Here is a 14,006-nt window from a genome sequence, read left to right as displayed (position 1 = left end):
AGTTATTCAGTTCAGCCATTTCAGTTTCAGCCGTTACAAAACGGCCCTAGTCCTCTCAAAGTGTTCCTCTCTCTTTCTGTAAAGATGGATGGTTGTTATATTAAGCATATAATGCGTGGACCAGGAAGCTGATTGTTAACCTTTTAGGGTTTTATTCCTGTAAGTCATGAATATGGGTTCGTATGAATATGATTTCAACAACCCACACTGAAAATGGAGGTTCCACTCACGCAACCTATTTATCAAAAAATTGTGATGAAGCGACTAAAATCCTCATCAGATGCCATAATACAATTTGCCTAGCCAATAAAAGCCAAGTTGCCACGCAGGATTCTTTGACCGTTAATGATTTTAATAATCCGCCGTCTAATCTGGAAACAAATTTTTTCATACACGGAAACAAATCATTTCTTTGTATTTTTATATTTATTTCCCTTTACCTTCCTCACTCACATACGTGGGTATATATAGACATGGAGATCTTGAATTTTGTGTGAGGGTTGTATGTAATTAGAAGCTTTTGAGTTCTCTCATCTCAGAGATATTGAATTGTACATTTTCATCAAGATGACGATGAGTTCTGTCACTGGGGTTCTTCTTCTTTCTGTGTTATTTGTTTTGGAACCTGTTTCTGGTTCTAGACATGGACCATGGTGGCATTCTACCGGCCAGGATTTATTGGCTAGCCAGGATCTCGTGACCGACTTGCCCGGCCAACCTGCCGATGTAGGGTTCCGGCACTACGCTGGGTATGTGACTGTTAACGAGAAGAATGGGAGGGCCCTCTTTTACTGGTTCTACGAGGCCTCGGTTCGTCCTGATGAGAAGCCATTAGTGCTGTGGCTTAATGGAGGTAAGTAATCCTATTAGCTCTGCAACCCAGACTCGAATAATGAACTCTACCCACATCTTCACCACTTACATTGGCTAGTCAAACAACTTGATTAAATGTCTCCACTCGTTAGAGGAATTTTCTCTGCAAGTTGGGACTTGGGAGATCGATCGATGCTGATCAAATAGATTTCACTCTGATAAGTAAAGAGACCGTAGTCACGTCTAACTCTATGAGCTGCAGGTTCTGAAGCCTAGTAGTACAGTTTGTATAGGCAAATTTCGACAAACCTCATGAGTCTTGACCAACTTTTGGTAGGCGAGTTTCAACTTTCAGGTTTTGGTTGTATATACTATATATATATAGCATAAACAGTACTACAGTCAGCATCACATTGAATGGGTAGTTTAATCATTCAAAACATAAAAAGAAAAAGGGTAAAGGACACACTCTGTAGCATAGAAAGGACATCAATAAAACTTAAAGAAGCCTCAGCATGGAAAAAGGGTATATTGATTGTCTGCAAATGGTAGGCTGAGGGAGAATATATCACTTATTTCCTGTTGGCCAGTCCATGGACAACCCCCTGTATCAAGCATATGAACTTTTGATATTTAATTAATAGAAGTTGATAGAAGAAAATAATATATATTACAACTTCATTTCTTTTCTTTCTGGTGGATGATACACCCTTTTTCATTTACAACTCCTGGTCAAGTTGTTTCATGGGATTATTGCATCATCTTGAGCTGAAACTGTTGCTCTTCTGTTAGGTGACATGCATTCATTTAACTTGTTTCATGTTTCAGGTCCAGGGTGTTCTTCTGTGGGATACGGAGCAACCCAAGAAATTGGTCCTTTCATTGTGGATACAGATGGACGTGGGATTAAACTCAATCCTTATTCATGGAACAAAGGTTCTGAAATCTACTTAAACATGTACAGAGATAGCAGATGCATATATAATAAATTAATAACATATATTATATATTTCCCACATTTGTTCATCCTTCCACTATGCATGATGCATGCACACTCACCATGCATACATAAGATTGACATGTCTAATTAATACTGAAATGGGTCCATAATGCAGAAGCAAATATGTTATTCTTGGAATCTCCAGTTGGAGTTGGCTTTTCATACTCAAACACAACTACTGATTATAAAATCCTGGGGGATGACTTTACAGGTGAGTACAGAGCTGCCTGCACATGTATGTGACATATACATTTTTATGGGTTCCCAGAAACAGTTCCCATCATCCATTACATATATACATGCTTGTAATTAAATTTGTGTACACATCGATCTGTTGTACATATAGAATTGTAGCAGTCTTATTCAGCCACTTTTGATCAATATGATTATGAATCTTATTTTTCTGAATCTTGATGCTTTGCCTTTTATATGGACCCACCATTATCAGCAAAAGATACTTTTGCTTTCCTGCACGAGTGGTTCTTAAAATTTCCATCATATAGAAGAAGAAGCTTTTATATTGCTGGGGAGAGCTATGCAGGTAATTTCCACCTTCATTTCCTAGTTCACTACTGAATCCATTTTATTTGAACCATATGTCCTTAGTCATAATTACCTATATACAGTTTCTTGGTATGGCTTGAATGAACAGGAAAATATGTCCCAGAGTTGGCCGAGCTCATTTATGATATGAACAAGGATCCTCATCTGTATATTGATCTCAAGGGTTTCTTGGTACGGCTTTACTTCACAACCAGAAACAAAACAATGAAATATCAAGAGCTAATAATATATTTTGCTGCCTTTTGATTAAATCATGAAACTTATATATATATATATATATATTCAGATGGGCATACCCTTCTGTAATATTATACTACTTCCATTTTCCTAACAACGATTTCACTTAAAATTATCAGTTTATCCTTCATTTCTTCTCTGTTATCATAGAGTTTGGTGGCTATGGTTTTTCATATATACTAATTAATTAATCATGACCGAATCACAGTTGGGTAATCCTGAAACATCTGATGCTGATGACTGGCGAGGATTAGTGGATTACGCTTGGAGTCATGCTGTGGTATCTGATGAAACCCACAAAATAATCAAAGAGACCTGCGACTTTGACAGCAACAATACTTGGAGCAATGATAATTGCTCCCAGGCTGTTGATGAAGTACTCAAGCAGTACAGGGAGATTGATATTTATAGCCTCTATACCTCTGTGTGCAAAAATATTTCGACAGGTTCAGATGATAATTCAGTGCAAGTCATGTTCAAACCCATGTCTAAGATGGTTAGTAGAATTTTTTTTTTTATTAATTTGAATTTTCTTATCCTTAGCCCATACAGAATACTTTTAGCATTATTTTATACTAAAGCAATGTTAGTTACATCTGCAATCTGCTCATCAACTGCTGTCTGTTGGAGTCATGGAGAGCAGCAGATTGTAGATTCATCGCTTTACACCTCATGCTACCAATTTTTCAGACCTGTTGTGTAAAAGTGATGCCCAAGACCTTAACTCACATAATCGACAGAGGCTGGGTTTTCTCATAAAATGTGGTTAGACTGTTGGGTATTTCTAAAATTTTAACACTATGATAATGAACTTGTTTTTAACAGATGCCAAGGATCATGGGTGGTTACGACCCTTGCCTTGACAAATATGCAGAAAATTTCTACAACAGACCCGATGTTCAGAAGGCTCTCCATGTCAGTGATGGCCATATCCTCAAGAACTGGAGCATCTGCAAGTTATTCTCTCTCTCTCTCTCTCTCTCTCTCTCTCTCTCTCTCTCATTTCTTGTTTGCGATTACTTCATGCATGTATCATGGAAAGTAGAGAGGCATTGACCTTTACAGTGACCCTAGAAATGTAGGATTCTCAGGAAGTTAAGTACTGAAACTGTTTATGGGTGCTGGTGCAGCAATGATATATTCATTGGATGGTCAGACTCGAAGCCTTCTGTTCTGCCTATATACAAGAAGCTCATTGGAGCAGGACTTAGAATATGGGTCTACAGGTACATTCTTCTCTTGCCACAATAAATAATCAGCTAGCTAGCTAGCGTCGTTTCAGGACTTACTTCTTCCCTCATCATCCTTGTTTTGGCACAGTGGAGACACGGACGGAAGAGTTCCTGTATTGTCCACAAGATACAGTTTGATATCTTTGGGACTACCCATCACTAGGGCATGGAGACCTTGGTACCACGAGAAGGAGGTAATCTCATGTGACGATGATGACAATTTGCACTAAAGAAGCTAGCTAGGCAGGCATGTGTATCAATATCAATTAATTTATTTCTATGGGTAGACCCCAAATTAAAAGATACCCAGTTGGTTTGGATGCATGGTTAATTATCACACCATTCATTCAGGTCAGTTTGTGTCGATGGGGATCATATATAGTTTTGGTTGGACCGGTTCACTAACCGGTTCAAGGACTATCAATCATCTCTTATAGGTAGGTCCAGTCCAAGGTACAATTGGGTAAAAAATTTGTTTTGGGCACAAAGTAGAATGCAGTGCCCGGCAGGAAATTAATGTCTTAAGTTGAACTAGTCCAACCAAACATGATTTTAACTCGATAAAACCAAAATGTCAATGTGGTGCTTAGGTAGGTACCTTTGGAGTTTGGACTGCTCTGCAAATACCAAACACCACCTTGTATATAACCATAGAAATTAAAAGGATTAATTAGCTAAATATATATGAAACTATATGTGAGAGTGGGACTAAACATTTTGCTCCACACCAGCCATAAATAAAGTGCATAATCACTTAATCTCTCATGACTTGCATGTATATGTATGGCTAGTGTGGAGCAAAATAATTGATGGCACTAGTAAGACAGAATTCATGAGCTAATCCTTTCTCTCGTTACTATTATACTATATGGGAATGGGAAGGATTCCTGATATAATAATATATTATATAGTTTCAACTTTATAATGCATGTGAGCAGGTCAGTGGTTGGTTCCAAGAATACAAGGGGCTTACATTTGCAACATTTAGAGGAGCTGGTCACGCCGTGCCGGTTTTCAAACCCAGCAATTCCTTGTCCTTTTTTGCGTCTTTTCTCGCCGGAGGTTCTCCACCGTCTGGACAACAAGTTGACAATAACTAGCCAGCTGGCCGGAGAACGTCTTCTTTCATTTTTGCTCTGAACTGATGATCCATCTTAGGATTTTGATTGTTAGATAATAAATGTAAACATGCTTAATTAGGAAATAATTTATAATAAGGAAGAAATGCTTTTGTACGGCTGGTTTATAGTTTAATTTGCTGAGTTATCTAATTATATTTTAGAGTTTTATAGTTCAGTCCACCCTTACATTGGAGCTAAGATGTCGTATCGATGCTAGTAGCAACCTACACAGGAAATATTTGAATCTTGTGTATTCTTCTTTCTTTTTTAACTTTTGATTTTTAACACAAAACACTTTTAGAATTTAGAAAGCCCTTAATAAAACCAAAGAATAATGAGACAGGCAGATAGGTGGGTTGTGTATAAGCTGCAACCCTATTAGTACAAACTATAATTGATGCTTCCAAAGCCAACGAATTGGGACACCTCGCTCGGTCCCAGACACAACTAAAGAGAAGTCAGGGCATATATTGAGTGATTCTTGGGTGACGATAGACAGCAGAAAAGTGGTCTCAATGAATTCACGCGAGGGGCCCTACCCCTAGGCCCTAGTACATAATAAAATGATAAAAGAAGGATCGAGTGTGCTTCTTCTGCTCCCAGATGAGATGAGAGCGACAAGATGGGCCCAGCTGGGATTCCAGAACCACTTCAAATATGAGTGGTGTACTAATGTTTGACAATATTTGTACTAGCTCTTAAATTACATTAATTGGGATGCCATTGAGACTCGACAATATTCAATTTAAATAGTCTTCTCTATACTAAAATGGCAAGTGAGTCATTCACCCTTAATTAAGGGGTCATGCTGAATTGATTGGAAAATCATCATATTACCCATTTGGCAATTATGGGTAATATGATCGGTCAAGATCTAACCAGCATTTCTTCCCCCCCCCCCTTCTTTCTAGGTCATAATTTCTTTGCATTCTTTTTCTTCTCTCGCTTTTTGCTCTCTTTTTTCTTCAAACTTTTGCTTAATTTTCTCCTTTGAATTCTCTAGCCCAAAGTCATGTATATATAATATAATATGAATCAAGCTTAGACAGCAAATGAGTGTTATTGAGCCATTTGGAGAGGAACAATCCACTCTAAAAAACATTCAGAACATGTTTTTAACGACATTGAAAGCTACTAAAAGAAAAAATAGCCGTTGAGCTTTTATACAGTTGAAAATTCTTTTTTTCGTGAAGTAGTCAACTATCACAACCAAGTAGTCAATTGCTTCATCTTGTTAAAAGTAGGTAGTTGAATAATAGGACAAGTAGTCAACAACTACTTGTAGGAGGGGATCTTTCTTCTTTGGTAGTTGACTACTACCTCTTGGTAGTCGATTACTAGTTTACTACTTATAACTCGGTCTCAATTGTCTTACTTGATTACTGTCTATTGGATAACCAGTTACTAGTTAAAACTAGTGTGACACCAGGCTTGACTATCATAGGTGGGTTGTTGACTACTAAGTGACACCGGTCTCGATTGTCATAGATAATTGACTATTGAGTATGTCATAACCTTAAAACATTAAGTAGGTGACTTCTATGGTTTTGGAGTCAATTTCTTATGTTTAAATACTTAGATTTTTCGTAGTTAAGTTTAGTATTGAGTCCAGAAAGAGCTTAAGAAAATTTTCTAACTTAACAATTGGTCTCTATGATTGTGGTAAAACCGAAATAGGTTTAGGTTTAGCCCATGTACGTAGTACATCTTGTCATTTGACTTACATCAAGTCCTAATAAAATCTAAATACATTGTAGACTCTAGATCTTAATTTCCTGTCAATAAGAGTCAATTTGCATTTCTTGGATAGTCCTTTTGAGGGAATCATTTGATATAGCTGCACATTTGTATAACAAAGCATTAGTATTGTCAATAAGTTTGTTATCATCAAAAACATATTTGTACTAAACATATTTGTATTTGTAGTCCTTCCAAACTGAGCCTTAGGTTGTGTTTGGTTGTAGTGCAATTTTATTTGCACTAGTAAAAATGCTTGGGAGTGCAAATGAAAATAATGCAAATTCTGGTTTAATTTTGTTTTAGGTTTCACTTTATTCTGTTTTAGGTCTTATTTTACTTCATTTGTACTACAATTAAAAAAATAAGGTAAATTTTAAAATAAAAATAAATCATAATTTGCATTAAAATCATTTGCACCATCATAGCTTTGCATCAGTGCAAATAAATTTGCTTTGCAACCAAACATAATCTTAGGAAATTGACCATTTGATGTCCATAGATCCATTATGGGCGTTGTGGGTATTGCAAAGTGGCGGTGCCTACTAGCTTGTTTGTTGGTAAGGTCTCTTGCTAGTTGTAGCAAGAACTTCGGGTTGAATCCCGCCTTTACCCCTGGTTGGGGGGTCTTGGGGGGGGGGGGGGGGGGTCAATTTCCTAAGTTAAGACTTGAGCTAGGATTGGGCCTCATCACAAAACGTAGACTCAAAGCCCTAGAGAGAGAGAGAGAGAGTTAATGCTAGAATGATGAGAAGAGATAATAAAAGGAGTTAATGAGAAAGAGAAGAGAGAGGTAATGGTGAATTAACGAGGAGAGATGAAAGTCTTAAGGATGATTGTCTACTTAAGTTATTTTGTTTAATTTTAAAAATTAAAATTAAAAAAAAAATTAAAATACACAAAATAGAAAAGATGCGGGGGAGAAAGGAGAGGCATGCTGACATGGCATGCCTTGTTTTAGTGAGGTGCTCTGAAATCCTCTCTCTGGCCTGCTCTAAAATGCATGTCAATTCAGACTCTACTCTCAAATTCAGACTCCAAGATTTATAGCCAAATCATCTATGGAGAAATTTCATAGTAGAATGGGTGCTTTTTTTTTATATTTTTTATTTTAGTTGTATTGGATTGGATCTAATCTGATCCGGTATTTATATTAAAGTGGATTGGATTGGATTTTTATTTTGTTATATTTGAGTCAGATTGGATCTGGATTGTTCATATAGATCGGACCGGCCGATTGGGTCAAAATTTTGACAGCCCTGTCTCTTGAAAATCAAATTCCAATCCAATGTGATGTACACACTATGGCGTCTTCCTTTTCCTCCTCCCAAGGATGCCTTATTGCTTAAATTGAAAATTTCCAGAAAGGTGTAACCATCTCACCTTGTGTTATTTTAGCACAAGGTTGTTCATATTAGGTTCTATTTGTTTGTAGTCCATTTTTTTTTCTTCGACTTTCACTTTATTTTTTTGAGGTTTTGTTTTATTTTATTTATACAACAAACAAACGAGATAAGATAAGAGTTAAAACAAGGAGAAATTAGAATTTTCTCTCAAATCATGTGCATTCACATATTTTTGCACCGATGCAAATTAATGAAATTACACCGCAAACAAGGTGCAAGGAACATTATCGAGATATTCGGTTATGGTAATAACCACCATTCATGAGTTAATGCCCGAGACAACATTGGAAACTTGATTTCATGTGATCATTTAAAGCCATATCTTTGTATTGATCATTCTATTGATGAAAGAGACTTTTTGTTTAAGAGGCATCTTAACATAGTTATATTTATGTTAAGATGACCTAGTTCCTTATGGACCTAAAGCATCTCAACCAACGGTAAGCATTGGAGAATCACTTATATGATTGATATATAGATGAAAAATGGTGTAGTGATATTTTAGCCACTATAGTAAGATTCCAAACTACCATGTAGGTGTGTAATAGAATGTACATTGATTTGATGCAAGTGAGTTGATTCATAAAACTCTATTTGGTTTGAAAATCCTATCTTTTCCTTCCTTTCTCTACCTTTTGTTTCAAAGTAAACACAGCCTAAAGGATTTATATCATCAGTGGGAGTGACTTTGTGACTCTGTGGAAGTTTAATAAGAAATTTAGGTGGTGTTTAAAACTGTGTCATCTTGTGGATGGTTCATTTCAGTCCACACCACGGGATGGCCACAGTGTTCGGTTGATTGTGGACAGAACTGGTCCACAATATATCATGGACTGTCCCCCTCTTCAACCCAAAATCTTGACAATGCATATATCTCATGGATAGGGGTGTTCATGGTCTGATTTAGTGCAATTTGGAGAAGATCTCAGGCCAAACCAATAAATACGGTTTGAGAAATTTTTAAACCAAACCAAACCATTTTGGTATAGAAAACAAACCAAACCAAACCAAAACGTTTTATTATGGTTTGGTGCGGTTTCTAATACGGTTTGAAGACTTTGGACCATTCTATGATTCTTTTGGGCTTAACCAATTAGAAAGCCCAAATATCTCCCCTAAAAATTAAAACTTAAAACTTTTATTTATTATTTTGTTATAAAATAAAGAGTTCATTATATATTTATAATTTTACAAATTCCATTTAGATATATTATATATAACATTTATATATCATGTATTCATATTATATATATAATTTCGATTTACGGTTTATGGTTTGGTTTGGTTTATAAAATTCAATAAACCAAACCGAAACTATAAACCATATTTTAGAAAATTCTCAAACCGAACCAAACCATTTATAGTTATAAACCAAACCAAACCGCAATTTCGGTTTGGTTTTGCGGTTTGAACCATATAATGAACACCCCTACTCGTGGATGTGGTCGGTCCACAACATTTTCACACTCTATTTTGATACAATACATTTCTTTTACATACTTTTCTTTCTTTTTAATTTTTAAATTTTAAAATAATAAATTTTAATGTTAATTTTAATGTTAGTTCTAGCACAAGCCCGGCGGTGCTCCTTCTCCACTTTTTTTTTCATTTATTTAAATATTATTTTTAATGTTTTTATCAATAAAATATTTTTTTTTATTTCTTAATTATTTTACTATTTTTTATTAAAATTAATATTTATTGATTAATATTAATTTATCGATGTCTTTTTCAATTTATTTATCATATAAAATGCCAAAATTAGACATTTATGATCTATTGTGTAGATCACTTTATAAATTGTATATGGGATATATGGAATCAAAGGGTATGGTGTGGAATATAGAACACTACTATTGGTCCCTGCCATAGTGGTTTGGTGTGGACTAGTCCACACCACCCGATTTCTCATCCACACTATAGAACACCCCCTTATGCTTTTAAAGAGGAGAATGTGTCATTGCAAGGAAGTTGGAGTTGAAGTAGGACACTTGTTAAGAAATCTAATTGAATTAGAACTCTAATAATGGAATCCTAATAAAACTAGGACTACTTATGCTTGGGTAACACTAAGATAAGTACCAGAAGATATTTTAACAAATTGGGACTTCTGGTGAAGAATCCTAGTTGCACTAGGACTCTTAATGTTCTGGTTCTATATGACTTAAGAATAGTGTAATTCTCAAAAAAGTATTTCTAGGATTTGTCCAGAGTGTTGAATAAACAAGGACTCTTAGGGTCCATTTGGTTCACATTCGGAACTGGAATCGAAAGCAAAATCCCTTGGAATTGGAATAGTCTATCCCATGGCTAGTTTGGTTCAGATGGGAAACATAATCAGAATCAGCTGGAATGAGATCTCATTCCAAAGGGAGAAGGAGACAATTACCATCCTCTCAGATGGAGGAATGCCATTCCACCAAGAATGGGAACATATATATAACCTTAGTTGGTCGAATTTGGTTGGTTGGGTTAGTTTGGTTCGATTTTGGTTGTTTTATAAATGTCCAAAGCAAAATTGATCCAATTTGGTCGAGTTGGGAAGTTATTGAACTAAAGCCGACTGAAAAAACTAGAAAACCGAGTTGGGCGGGTTGGTTGGTTTCATCAGTTTGATGACCAACCCTAGTTGAAATTAATTATTGTTATTTGTATTATAAAAAAATTATTAAAAGTAATATGGAATATAAATAATTATTAATTATTTAAAAAATAAAAAATATAAAACAATATACTTTTATGTATTTCTTTCTTAACAATCTCGTACATCACATTGAGTCCCCGCTAATAGGATTCTAATTCCGTCCAACCAAATGGTTAGAATGGAAATAGGTGATTCCAGACCCCTATTCCCACGAATCAAATGGTCCCTTAATTTCACTAGATGGGAAAGGCTTTGCTTGAGCATGAGTTGTTAGACTCCTAATATACATTGATCCAACAAATTCTAACAATATCTATCCCTTTTCCTCCTTTAGGCTATGTTTGGTTTGGAGGAAAAAGTAGGGAAAGGAAGGGAAAGGTAGAAAAACCTTTACAAATCTTGTATAAGTTTCCCTACCTTTCCCTACATTTTCCTTCAAACCAAACATAGCCTTAATTCCTTCATTTTCTCTATTTATTTTTTTTCTTTGATTTTTCTTTATCTATCATTTCACGGGTCCTACTTTGTCTATAAAATGGAGAAATTCAAAATTTAGCATTCTAAACCATTAAATTGTGTTTATCATGTATTATTTAAATACCAGGTGATCTGGTTCTCGAATAAGTCAACTTGAACCCAGCATTGCTGCAATCCTACCAAAGATCCAAACACAAGAATGGTAAATTGTTTCTCTTTATTTATAATTTAAATCATTATAATAAGATAGTCAGAATTCTAATTCAAATGACATTAATATATTGTGTTGTTAAGACTGAAACCTTGAACCAAAAACCTCATATTTCAGATGGAGTAATGAAACGATGGAAGTCTATCATGACGGATTAGATGTAAATCAGTCCTCTAATATCAAGTTTAAACTTAGTGATTAGCAGAATAAAACAGGTCTGAATAACTGTACAAGAGAAGAAAATGGCGAAGAGAAGAGATAAGAGAAGGAGTCGAATGATTCTCCATTCTCCTCTAACCCTATTTTATTAAGATCTAAAATTTAATGATGACAATAATGCCCTTAAGTGGGCGACTAGCTTGGCAGTTACATAAAGAAAATAAACAAGAATAAATAACAGGCCCATTAAGTGTGGCCCATCATAAAATAAAAGATATTACAAGAGAGGCTGTTAGGGCCCATTCGGCCCAGTCTCTTTACACTCCCCCTCAAGCTGAGCATAGATGTCAATCATGCCCAGCTTGCTTATATAGTGTGTCAATTTCCCCCTTGGAACTCCCTTGGTCAAGATATTAGTCCGTTGCTCTTCTGATGTGATGAATGGTAGCCAAACTTCTCCCGAAGAGACTCTTTCTCTTATGAAATGCCTATCAACCTCAATGTGCTTAGTTCTGTCATGTTGAACAGGATTATGTGCAATGTTGATAGCAGATTGGTTGTCACAATAGAGCATCATTGGTTTCTCATAGTCCACCCCCAATTCCTCTAGAAGGGATCATAGCCATAATAATTCTGACACACCATGAGCCATTGCCCTGTATTCTGCTTCAGCTAAGGATCTAGCAACTACTGATTGTTTCTTACTTCTCCAAGACACAATAGTCTCAGCAACCAAAGCACAATAACTAGAGGAGGACCTTCTATCATCAATACATCCTGTCCAATTTGCATCAATAAAGGCTTCCAACTTCATGTGACCATGCTTAGCAAACAGAATACTTTTTCCTAGAATACCTTTCAAGTAGCACATAACCCTTTCTGTAGCAGCTAGATGAGTATCTCTAGGAGAATGCATAAACTGACTAATAACACTTACTGCATAGGAAACATTTGGCCGAGTCATGCAAAGGTATAACAACTTCCCAAACAGTCTCTGAAACACTCCCTTATCAGACAAAGGTTCACCATCTGTGGCAGAAAGCTTATGATTAGGATCAATGGGAGTGGAGATGGGTTTAGCTCCAAGTTTACCAGTTTCAGCAAGAAGATCAATGACATATTTGCACTGAGATATGAAGATACCATCCTTAGATTGAGAAACTTCAATGCCCAAGAAATACCGAAGATCTCCTAAGTCTTTGATTTCAAATTCAGAGTTGAGAAATCCTTTTAGTTTGCTAGCCTCTTCAATGTCATTACCCATGACCACAATGTCATCAACATAAACAATCAAGAAGGTCACCAGAGAGTCATTTTTCTTCAAGAATAGTGTATGATCAGATTGCGTTTGAATGTAGCCAAAGGAGACAAGAGCAGCCCGAAATCTCTTAAACCAAGCCCAAGGAGATTGTTTGAGACCATAAATAGATTTGTGTACTTTACACACTTTGCCTTTCATTTCTTTCCCATACACTCCTGGAGGTAGAGACATATAGACCTCTTCATGCAGGTCTCCATTCAGGAAGGCATTTTTAACATTAAACTAGTGTAGGGGCCAGTCAAAAGTAGCTGTTAGAGAAAGTAAAACCCTGACTGAAGTCATCTTAGCAACAGGAGAGGCTGTTAGACCCTTAAGTGGGCGGCCAGCTTGGCAGTTACATAAAGAAAATAAACAAGAATAAATAACAGACCCATTAAGTGTGGCCCATCAACATAAAATAAAAGATATTACAAGAAAGGCTATTAGGGCCCATTCGGTCCAGTCTCTTTACAGGATTGAACCTTAACCATGGAAGTCTATTTCATTTATCTCCATAATTAGACGAAGTACACCTTAACTCAGTAGACCAAAGAAACTAATTAATTTCAGGACTTTATTATTTTTCACATGTTCTATTATTATTTTTTGTCTTGATTTGGTCAATTGTATTCAGTCCATTTGACAAGTGGGTTGCCATCATCTTGATGTTAAATCTAAACTAATCATAATTGAACTCTCACGGAGATTAAACCTAGCTCAGTGAATAAATTTACAAGAGATTGAACTCCATGGATTTAGAAATTGAAACCACAACTCCCATTTCTCAAATATTTCCAATTTTTTTATATTTTTCTACATAATAATTATAGTTTTATAATTCTAGTTAAGTGCTAAGTTGGGTCAGCCGAGTGACTTGATCAACTAAGCTTTCCGCTTTCCCAGTTTTAAAGGCTAAAGTCCATAGTTAAGGCACACTGGCTAAGATATCAGGCTTAAGCATGAAAATCTAAAAAAGAAACAAATATATAAATAAATAAGTTATATACTAGAACAAAAGGATAATTTCAACAGGCATACTCGGGGTGCAATTTGGGACAGGTTAGCCCAAACCGTGGGTTAGGTTGAATAGAATTGAGGCTTTTGG

At 35.9% G+C, this 14,006-nt stretch overlaps 1 protein-coding gene across 1 annotated transcript; it reads left to right on the top strand.

The window, feature by feature from the left end:
* The first annotated feature begins 447 nt into the window (after positions 1 to 447).
* SCPL31 (serine carboxypeptidase-like 31) lies at positions 448 to 5,071 on the top strand. The gene is made up of 10 exons (XM_010279995.3): positions 448 to 853; positions 1,642 to 1,749; positions 1,929 to 2,024; positions 2,262 to 2,354; positions 2,466 to 2,548; positions 2,823 to 3,110; positions 3,440 to 3,570; positions 3,745 to 3,840; positions 3,935 to 4,040; positions 4,785 to 5,071. Exons 1-10 carry the CDS (start codon positions 568 to 570, stop codon positions 4,944 to 4,946), a joined length of 1,449 nt encoding a protein of 482 aa, XP_010278297.1. The 5' UTR covers positions 448 to 567; the 3' UTR covers positions 4,947 to 5,071.
* Positions 5,072 to 14,006: the final 8,935 nt, after the last annotated feature.

This window comes from Nelumbo nucifera, chromosome 1 (assembly GCF_055504915.1).
Source record: "Nelumbo nucifera cultivar China Antique chromosome 1, China Antique-T2T, whole genome shotgun sequence".
In the NCBI taxonomy this organism is placed as follows: domain Eukaryota; kingdom Viridiplantae; phylum Streptophyta; class Magnoliopsida; order Proteales; family Nelumbonaceae; genus Nelumbo; species Nelumbo nucifera.
Note: the sequence above shows the minus strand (reverse complement) of the source record. Positions and strands in the feature narration are given on the sequence as shown.

What these genes read in the sequence shown, in the direction of transcription:
- SCPL31 (XM_010279995.3), top strand. Translation starts at nt 568, where the DNA reads ATGACGATGAGTTCTGTCACTGGGGTTCTTCTTCTTTCTGTGTTATTT. An exon ending in AGTGCTGTGGCTTAATGGAG is followed by an intron (nt 854 to 1,641) that starts GTAAGTAATCCT and finishes TTCATGTTTCAG; the next exon opens with GTCCAGGGTGTTCTTCTGTG. An exon ending in TTGATCTCAAGGGTTTCTTG is followed by an intron (nt 2,549 to 2,822) that starts GTACGGCTTTAC and finishes ACCGAATCACAG; the next exon opens with TTGGGTAATCCTGAAACATC.